Here is an 11,520-nt window from a genome sequence, read left to right on the forward strand (position 1 = left end):
TATATATATATATATATATATATACACACACACACACACACACACACACACACACACACTATAGATTGAATCCCAAGTCTGTAGCCATAGAGTGATGCATTCCAAACCACCAGAACCATGATGAGAAAGTAAGCAACACTGAAGTGGACAAACCTTCTCCTCCACCTTAAGATGTCCAAAAAGCAACACGCCAGGCTCAGAATGATGGGATTATGTACACCGTACTCAACCAAAGGAACAGAATTCATCCAGTCTGGAATTATGAACATTCATCCTCACTCCCCAACCAAATGGGCAAGAAGCATTCCACTTGTCCTCGAAATTATGGGGAGGACTTGGAATAACTGTGCTCAACCAAGGACCCAGGATGGGACCACTCCTCAATCAGAATTATGAGGAGATAGTAGACCCCCCTTCCATGAACAATGTACTGAACCGATATTGATCAAAAAGAAGGGCCACGTACACCTCCACTGAAAAGCCAAACATCAAATGTGAACCAGTATTATTAGTAGGTTGGTGCTGCTCCTACCGACATCTGAGAAAAAAACATCTAGAGACCCAGGTAGGAGGGCCCCCAACTTCACCCTCTTCTTTGAGAGTGGAGGAATTCACTCTAACACTCTGAAGGAAAAGCCTCTGTCCACCACCCCAGTGGCTGGAAACCAAGTGTGATAAGAACTCCCTAGCTCTAGTAGTAGAATCTGGGGGGTAATGTGCACTGGGGAGCCCTGAGGAACAGTGTAATAGATGAACTGAGTTCCCCAAATTTTTAGAAGCAAACTGACCCCAATTTATTCAATCCAATGATCGGCAGGGATGAGCAGAATCCCCTTTAGCTTTACTCATGATAGTCCATGAGTGACAGTCCAGCATAGTATAGTAATACTACCTGGTGAGCTGTTATGTGGTCTTATGGAACACCTCATTTCTACAGAGCCTGTTGCAACCGGTAGTAATTATAGTGAAACAGTGGTTGCTAATGTGGAATTGGTTTGATAAAATCACACCTGTCTGGGCAACATTTGCCACAGAGTGGGATCCTGTGAAAACAAGGTAAGGGACCCTGAAAGGTAGAAATAAATATATTCACCACTCTGGATAATCTAGCAGAAATGGTTAAGATAGCTATAGGGGGTAGGCAAAAACCCTCAAATGAAGAGATTGCCAGATCAGGCAAATAATGTGAGATAAAGGTATTGGGGGAGGTCCACATACCAGCCTGCACAATGACCTTCAGTGGGCAATTTGAACAAGCTGCTAAGGACATAGAGAAGAGAAATCTGATTAGATATGACTCACAGACGATAGCATTGTCTAGTATCTCTAAAGCTAAAGAAGCAGGCAACAAAACCTTCAAGACCCTCACTGCACTGAACATGACCAAGATCGAAATCTGATGGGACAAATAGAGAAAGAATGAGCAGATGAATCAGAGAAAAGGACTGAACCCATTTCCCTTCTGACAGTGTCGGGTAAGAATAACTAGTCTAAGGACATAGAGAGAGAATGTGAAAGTGGTCTGTGGACAAACAGAGCAAATCACACTGACTGTAGATGTCCATAGGTCAGCAGCCATGAAAAATAAATCTGCAGGTAAAGGGGATACATGTAATGTAAGAGTCAGGTCACAAACAGGTGTAGACAAAGAACACAACCTTAATCTACCTGGTAGGTAACTGGAATGTTCATTTGGGACCAATTACACCAAACGATGTGAGGAATCTGGAGAGTACTGGAGACTCAAAAATATGTAGTCGCGATAATCGAATGATAGTTGATAAAGCCACCATAAACAATGGCGATAGTGGAAGATTCAAAAAAACTTCTGTCAGAGTGCCAAGTCAATTGACATCACTGATTGAAAAGGGTTCAACCCCCTCTCAATACAACATTGCCAATAAGCATGTCATTACCATTGATAAAAGTGTCTTTTGGACTAAGCACAAACCGAGACAGATACATGTCAACCTTAGAATTAAACCTTTATGCTGTATGAAAGACAGCATAACCTCTCATGCCAGAAGCAGCCAATCTGATGCTATCAACAGGATCTAACAATGGGTTGAAACAAATCATATTTCATACCCTGAGTAACATATGAAGTGGAGAGAAGGTTTAGAATGGTAATCCTGACCTGTTCAGACAGAAAGCAGCTATTGCCAAAGCCCAAAGATGAAGTACTAGACATTAAATTGCCAGTAGTTGGGTGATCCAATAAGATGCCAACCCATCAATTAAAGTAGCAAATGAGAGCTAGCAATGCAATATCTATTCTGTTGGAAAAATCTGTTTTTGGATTGAGACAATAGACCTGCTACCATAGGTATCACCCTTGGAACATGGAAAGCTATAAGAGTGGTAAGATAGGACAAGTCCCGAGAAAGGAGGTCCAAAATTCGAAAATAAGGAACCCTTGACCACATGCTTCTTTGATAAGAAACATAAAACACCATCACAGAATAGTCAGAATAGAGAGTGAAGCCTGACAATTTACCCCTTAAGATGTCCAGACCATAAGGCCTTGCCTGTTGAAGAGCAAGAAGGACAAAAATATTGTGTAGGGAATCCTCGTTGTCCATGCATAGACTCTGGAATTCCTGACTGTTGGTATATGCACCCCATCCCTGAAGCAAGGCATTTGTGAAGAAAAAGGTACTCTAGATAAGGTGGCAGTAGAGGAACCCAAATCATAGTAGTGTCCCAACTGAACAACCACTTGAGATCGAAGAATTATCCTGACTAAGGGAACTAGGGAATCCAGTAAACAGATGTGTATGATCCTTGATTACTTACAGACCAATAAAAGGATTGCTTGTGTTCTTGTCCCAAAGGCACAAAGGATTCGAATAATGCCCACATTCCCAGGAGAAAAAGAACCATCCATGCAATGGGAGAAGGAGAGGTGAATAAGAGTGTGGCATCCTATTCTATAACACTGAGCAGGATGGGAGACAGCTGAGCCCGACTGATAAAAAATATCCAGATTGATAATATATTGAATTGGAGCAACAATATATGTCACAGACCTGAAAGGGAAGACTGCCTGGGTTGTATCTGACAGTAAAATCAGGATATGATAGTCTAACAATTGATGGGATGATGCCAGCAGTAACCATTCATCTGTGGAATGGTGTGTGCTCAGTACGATGGAATGGAGAGGATGAGGAAAAAAAAAAAACTCGTACAATACGGCAGAACCCATGTGAAGCCTATGCAAGTCTACTGCTAAGGCAAAGTGCAGATAGGAGCCGACTACAACCAAGTTGGACATCTACTATCACAGTAAAAAACACACAGATTGAGGATGAGTAACTTGTGAACCTTAAAGAAGCTAAGCATTGATATAGACAAGGAAGACTGATGACTGGACACCAATCTCCTGTCAGCATAAGCCCAACAACTGACAGGAATAAAACTCTGAAGAACTAGCCTGACTCTCACTACCCCCAGACTAACCAGATTCAGATAACCCTAGAACTAAGATCCAAATCCCGATGAACTGCGGGAGAAAGAAACCCTATAGGTTAAGTGGATAATAGTGAGGAAGATGTGAACTGAATGACCAATTGTGACCCAAGGACCTGCAGAGCTCCTGGAACAATGGTTAAGATTACCACACATCCAGAAATACTTGGAACCGAGCCTCCACAGCCCCTGAAGGTAGACAATAATCACTGATGCTGCTAGCAATCCAACTAAGCAGTGAAAACCTTGGATATACACAAAATCTATTCTGAGTACCAATGTACCAAGGAGCTGATGTCAGGATTGATGAATAGGGTGGAACTATGACCCCTGTAGGGGCCGAGGAAATTCGAGACTCCAACAACAACAACCAGAAGGAATGTAGAAGCCGAAAATGAAACCAACATGCATGTGAACAATGGATCCAACTCGTCATCAATGAAGCTGGTGATTCTAAGAGTCTTGTAACAAAGGGAAGTGAAAAGAAACAAAATGTTGAATTTGAGTTGTAAGTCCATAGACTTACTCTGTCCCATTAGGGGACATAGACCTACATAGTTGAACTAAAACTCTGCCTTAGAACCCCAAAATAGAGGAGCAGATTTTATTTGATAGTCAGAAAAATGCCTCCATCTAGTGGTGGTAGGCTAAATCACAAAGTTTCAACAACATGTAGGATAAAGCCTAAATGTCCCTTCATGTAACTAAGAAGTAAACCTTCCAGTATGAACCACAATATCCATGTATGGAGAGAAAACTAAAAATTTGCTTCCAGACCTTTCAACCATCAAGTTGCAGACTCAAAAGCAACCAGGAAAAAGCCCAAAACATCACACACTCAAAGAACCAACAAAAGAAAAACAAATCAAAGGCAATTTGTCCCAAAATGACCTCCTTTTCATTTTTCATAGGTCATTTAAAGACTGCGTTGAAGACCATTGATTTTGTTAGAGCAAAGCAACTTCAGGCCAGTTCTCGCATCCACCCTGGTCCCCAGTGTTGCAAATCTGTAAACTTACCACAGTCCCACAGGGGGCTGAAAATCCAACAGACTAAAAGAAAGCACAGGAAAAAGCAAATCTAGTCTTTTCAAAATGTTGAGGATCACCATCAATTGCAGCCTCAGAACCTCCTGGAGGACCATCACAGATCAAAATGTATGTCTCCATCTCACTAAGAATAAGATAACTGACAGCCCCCAATTGTTGTGCAATGCTAAATATCAGAGGTGGGAGAGGAAAGACCCAATCTGCCTCCATGCCAGAAATAATAATCCAGGAATGCATACTGTAATTAACTTGCCAATCAGTAGAAGAAAAAAAATATTTTTTTTTTAACTATTAATATTATGATTATTACAAAATTCAACTAGATAACACGATAATATTCAAAGTATCTCCAAACAGTCATAATAATGGGAAACCCGTTAGTGACGCTATGTTGAGAAAAAGTGATAAAATTATCTGAATGATGTGCTTTTATACAATACCAGGATAGATAGGTGGAGAGTATCACAAAATAAATATCGCCAACAGCAATTTAGTGGGGTATAAAAGATTGGAGCAAACGAGAAAAATCAGATCAATGCTTAGATGGGCAAAGAAGAAATCCTGGCGGTCGAGTAATAGTTATAGGTCTCAGCGGAGGTAAGTATATTTTGGAATGAAGGTTGTTACAAAAATAATCAAAACCAAAAACAATATAAGCACAAAAGCTGCCTGTCAAGAGAATTATACTGATGATCTATAACTGATCACTTAGATGCTCGTGTTTTCAAAAATCCAATTCTCAATGCAAACTCCAGTCATGATAAACATATGATCAGATAACTGGTTTTTCTAACATGCATCCAACTACAACCACTTAGTCACTATTTTCCAATTTATTTCATATAAGCTATACATGTTATCTATACAGAAAGATAATAAAACAGACACTTACTATGAGTTTTCAGTAATGTACCAAGGCCTGATCCCAAACTATCTCCAGTAACAGTAAGACGCCTATGCACCATTTCCTTGTCTCCCTGTACAGTATCAAAATTAAATGTTGTGTGTTTTAGATTACTTATTTCCTAAACAATCTTGAGGGTTGTTTATTTTTAAACAACACTCAAATTCCAAATTTCCAATAGATGCAGCCTGTAATTGCAATTCTAAATACACTATGTTATAGTCTCATTTGATACAAGAATAAGTTATGTTACTTGTTAGTTTCTGACATCACTATTTTTAACTAAATAACACTGATGACTGAACCTTTACGTATTACCAATGTTCTGTCATATTTTTATAATGCCTAACTTTTCCTAACACTCACACCTTGCATTAAATATTACATTAATCAAACTGCACACTTCACTATATTTTTACAGAGCTACATTCAAAATGTAATTAAATTACTTTATTTTTTAATATTAGGTAAATACACAATACTCTGTAATCTAAAAGTTAAATTCACAGTAACAGAACATCAACAAATCTTTATAAATACAAGTGTACTGAAAAGGACATGTGATTGTGTTGAAACTTGTATCCATAAACATTTGATGGTGTTTCTTCATGGTGGATTTAAACTAGATTTTAGTTTACTTTGTTATTATTTGGCATTAGAATGTAGCTTATAATTCAAATTTTTATATTATCTAAATTTCTTAATTTCAAAAGAAAATACTTAAAATTTGTATCTGCACTTCTGAGTCACATGACACAATGACTTTTCAGTTATGGATTTTTTCTCTTTCCTTATAAGGGCTTCAGATTGTTTAACCATTTAAAAATACATATTATAGATATTGACAAACCAGAATATAAAATTTCAACCTCTTCTCGATTTACTGAGTTATCACTATCTTTGTTCAACCCACAACAAGCCACTCCAATATCCTATCTTTTAAGAAATGTCTACAATTCTCTTAAATTTCTATTGGATATGCATATGACCAATGAAAACAGCATATTCTAAACTACATAAATTAGATTATTGTTTTGTTAACCTTAACACTTTATGAGGAGAGCTTGATGTGTTTAGACTAATGATATTTCTTTGAGTGGTAATGGAATTAACTTATTTACAAGTTAGTTAGAAAATCTGATAAATTACAGTAATTAAAACCTCAAGGCTAAAATGCTAAAGTTTTTGGTTTTTATGTTATTTTTTACTTGTTATATTGTTTTAAATAAGTGACTAAGCCGTAAAAGTTAAAAACCTATTAGATAAGATAACAAAACTTAAATGGAAAAAAAATTAAATAAAAAATTATCCTTGAAGAATGAATACGGGCTGCCAATGCCCATTGTGCGAGATATTTAACTCAATAGTTTATTTACCCTATGCTCTTACCAGACAATTTTTTTGGTTTATTAAGCTAGTAAGATGTAGTTCAAAGAGCAACATAATAAAATTAAATGAAAGTGGATATGAAGCTGATAGGAGCCTGAGGCTATATAGGATTAATTGTCTGTTACAATTTGCCATTATTTAAAAAAAACAAAATGTTTTTTTGATTTTATCTCATATTTTTCAACTTTTGCTACAGACAATTTCACTACAGTTAGTGTAAGGGAAGAGAAAATAAGAGAAGAAGAATAAAGTTTTGATATTCACTAGGAGGTTCTAAGTGAAACAAGAAAAATGTAAAAAGATGTATTTTTATTTTTAGCATGAAAGACATTTCACTCAGAATTACTCAGTAAATGCTTTGTAAATTAAAAACCAAATCTCAGGAAAAAATACTTTATTAAAAAATATGATTTTTCTTTGTATACAATAGCATTTATTAAAAGCTTGTCAAATTTTGAAAAATCAATTTAGAATTGAAGTGTGTGTGTGGTTTCACATTACGTGGTGCTTACAAATTGACCATGCCTGTTTCCATTGGGGTGAATCAGTTAACCCTTTTCATAAAGCATCAGTCAATTGCACTTATCACAACATTTTAGTTACATTCCAAATTTAATCACACAACCTTATTCTCAATGTATGTGAATAAACTTGGCATCAAAATGTAGTTTACAATTAATTTTTAATTTATCGAAGTTTTAATTTCTTTACCTCAAAAGGAAATGTTTAGAAAATTCTCAATCTATATTTGTGTTGTTACATGACAGGTGCACTCTCAATTCTCCTCCCTTTTAGTTTGTATAACTTAAATAATATAACTTTTACATTGTCCAGCTAACATAAACACAAGCTATAAATAATGACAAAGTCAATCATACAGTTTCAACATCCTAGTTCTTTTCAAACCCATGACAGAAGCCTTGAACATCTGTTCTTAACTTTCAAGGTAGTTTTCAATACCACACTTTTATTTGATGTACATGTTTATAACCAATAGAAATAGTTTTTTCTATTTGATGCTTGCAACCATCCTTTTGCATTTAAAGGCAAGAAATGTTTGTCAGGAGGAAGTAATTGATGTGTGTGTAAGTGAAGTTGTTGCTCTTAGCAGCAACAGATTTTTTTTTAAATCTTATTTAGAGCTTAGTTTGAAAGCCAGTTAAATAATAGTACTTTTGAGACATTCTAATGACAGATATATTTTTTGTGTTCTAAAACACATATCTTAAAGACATATGAATTTTTATTTGGACAATGAAATTAGAGGAAAAAATTAGGTCTGTTTATCAATGCATTCAAGTAGACATATTTCACACTATGCAGTATGTCAGTGTAAGAAATTCTGCTAATGTACTCCTGCTCTGATGTATTACCTTTCTTGGATTAATAAATAACTTGCATAGTACAAGCCAGACAATAAAATCATAAAATTAAAATGTTATAAGGTTAACATCTGAAATTAAAAATATTATTAACTGAAGATGTGGCAACAAATGATGAATTTAAAGAAAAAAATAAAGGTATTTTTCACTTTATTTCACAATTTCCAACATTTCATTTCAAATATACATTGATGGGTTAAGGTAGAGAAAAATAACAGATAAAATATAAAATTTTACCAGCAAAAACTTTTGATTTTCATTTTGGAGGTTCTAGAGGCTATACAAATTAAATACGAAAAAATATGAAAGATAATTACATTTTTGACAGGAAAATCATCTTGGGAGTCAGATTAACTCAGTAAATGCTGCAAAAATTCACAGACAAATCTTTAATACAAATAGTTTAATATAATTCTGACTTTTTGTATACAAAAGAATTGTAATTTGTACTAAAAGATTACCAAACTTCATGAAGGTACCACTAAGTAAATTTAGAGTTCTAGTGTATATAACTGCAATATTTTTTGGGCTAGAGTAAATGGGCTGAGCCAAGCACAAAGGGTTAATGACATCTTAACTTTTTAACAATCACATAACAAGTATTATTAACATTATTAATCAGCAACTATTTACTGCCATGTAAGTTAAATTCCTAGAAACAGTATATTGTTAACATTTCTAATGACATACAAAATATAATTTTTATCGTTCTTTGAAAAAAATCATTACCAACCTCTTAGTAATATCATAAGATGACAGCTCAGAGGTAGTTCCCCCCCCCCCTATCAAGAAAGTTGTCCACTTTCACTCCACAAAAACTATTTTAATTCCTTGTAGCTATTGAAATAGTTTTTGCTTATACTGTACTTCTAATTGAAAAAAAACATGTTTCTTTTATACTCAAAACACATTTAAAAATAATATAGACTCATATCAATGTTTCATTCTCTTATCTGAACTAGATCTGAAATGTATGTTTTTGGTAAAAATTAATCCCACATTGAAATACAAAGAGACAGTTAAAAATAGACAAGTCAGTAACTGCTCTGAAGCACCAACTACTCCAGAATGCCACTGTTTCTTTTACAAATGTGCAAGGAGGCTCTAGTCAGTTGGTACAGAAGCAGTGGTTTCTGCTTGCTGTCCTTGGGAGACTCAATCTTATATTATTAACCCTTTCACAATTGGCAGGTCAAAGTGCACGTCACAACTCTTACATCCAAAAAGTAATTAAACTACTTTACTCTCGATGTATATGAATAAACGTGGCATCACAATATAACTAATAAATCAAATTTTAATATTATAGAAGTTAGATTCTTAATTTTATAAGGAAATATTTAAAAAAATTCCTCAATTTCTCCTAGTATGAGAATTGTGATATTTGGTCTCTAGGTCTTCCCTTTTCTCTAATTCATTCACCATCCTTCCAAGTACAAAATTTAAAGTAAATTATGATACAGATATTACTCAGGCAAAGCATAATTTTATGGCCTTCAATTTTATTTGTTTAGAGAGCTATAAACTAGAAAATCAGACCCAAATATCATGCCAACCTGTCACATCCTCTCTTTTACAAATTGCCAATAGTTCTCTGGAATTTTATACCATATTATTTATAACCAAAAGAAAGCCAACATTGTAAATATATCAAATGGCATATTACATTATGTTGTTTTCTGCAAAAGGCCACCGTTTCGCCACTTAGTTTCAATTAATTTTTACAGGAATCATGTTAATGAGCTTAGTTGAACTTTTAAAGGCTCTTAATGCATAGTTAGAATACCAGAAAAATTATAATAGTTATAGGACATTGTTTGCTTTTTGTATGTTATTATTCTGTGTTCTTAGGGTGCAATATTTAATTAAATAAAAATTAATTTAGTGTAGTAGTACCATTAGTATAAAAAAAGTAGGCTTAAGTTTCATCGACAGTCAAGAGCAAAAAATTACCCAAGTACTATATTTCTTGTTTTTCATGGGAATTATTCATTATTATAAAAGTAACTAAAATATAAAAATTAGAAATTTATAAGGTTAGATTAGATAACATAATGAAAAATAGTAATAATAAAAACTGTTCACGAGGTAAGCTCGTACATTACATAAGTCAATACAATAACGTGAGTTGCACATTTGTCACGTGATTTACAACTTTTGTGGTAGGATTATTAATTGGACAGGGTTCAACGGTCAATAAAAAAATAAAGCATACTGTTACAAGCTTTAAGCTATTTAGGATAAACATTTGTGGTTTCCTGTTATAACTTGCAGTCATTCTAGAAAGAAAACAGGGTAATTTACATTTATTTCCTAATTTTTTTATGGTGGTCAAATCTACTGACACCTTATAGAGTTAAGCTAGAGAAAATAATAGGTAAAATAAAGTTTTTCTGTAAAAAAAAAAAATGTGATATTTATTTAGGAGGTTTTAGAGATCATGAATAGGTGAAAAGTTTGAGATGAAAAAAGTGTTTTTAATATTAACATGAAAATCACTTTGCACTAAGAGCAGTCAACACTCTGACTCCAATTTTTAGTAAAAATATTTAATTAACAATTCTGACACCAATTTTTAGTAAAAATATTTAATTAAAAATTCTGATTTTTTTGTCTATAAAAGACTTGTAATGTTTACCAAAAGATTATCAAATTTTGTGAAGATACACTAAGTACTTATATAACTCATGTACACTTTTATGGTTACATTGTGGTAACAAGGTTGTGTAAAATACATGAGCCCATTGTGACAGAGTTAAAAATAATAAATGTGTTGGTCTTTAAGATTTAGTATAAGTACAAAAAAGTAGACACTTTGAACATCTAGAAAAGGCATACAAACAGTTTTTCAGTATGTGTGGTGCAAAAGAGGTTATAAAGTTGTTTCATTAAGAATATATTTTAATTCTAGCTATTACTCTGAAAGACAAATTATTTTCAATTGTTTTCTTAATGTTTTCTTTAATACCAACTGTATCAACCATACCACCCTGTAGGTTAAATTATAAATAAATATATATAGATAGATAGATAGATAGATTTATGATGAATTCCAAAGAATGGATTTAGATTGGAGAATAAAAAGATGGAAAAATACTAGTGGTGAAATAAAATAGTAAAACTAGAGAAGTTGTTAAAAGAAATTGTGTGTGTGTGTGTGTGTGTGTGTGTGTGTTAGAAAAGCATGATTTTTACAGCATTATTATTTTTTATATTCCTAACCAATGTTGTTTAGATTTAGAAAATATATACAATTTTATCAGCAAATAATACTATAGTACTAAAGTAGGATATGATACAAACTAACAAGGCCACATTTAGTTTGTTT

At 33.9% G+C, this 11,520-nt stretch overlaps 1 protein-coding gene across 3 annotated transcripts in view; it reads right to left on the reverse strand.

Annotated features, from left to right (window-relative positions):
* LOC106470925 (disks large homolog 5-like) overlaps positions 1-11,520 on the reverse strand; it is an 85,866-nt gene that overhangs the window by 61,927 nt on the left and 12,419 nt on the right. For all 3 annotated transcript variants that reach the window (XM_022399574.1, XM_022399575.1, XM_022399573.1), the window contains exon 3: positions 5,410-5,494. In XM_022399574.1, the coding sequence (XP_022255282.1) occupies positions 5,410-5,494 (85 nt within the window). The remainder of the gene's footprint in view (positions 1-5,409; positions 5,495-11,520) is intronic.

The sequence above is a fragment of the Limulus polyphemus genome, unplaced genomic scaffold (genome assembly GCF_000517525.1).
Source record: "Limulus polyphemus unplaced genomic scaffold, Limulus_polyphemus-2.1.2 Scaffold4297, whole genome shotgun sequence".
Classification (NCBI taxonomy): Eukaryota; Metazoa; Arthropoda; class Merostomata; order Xiphosura; family Limulidae; genus Limulus; species Limulus polyphemus.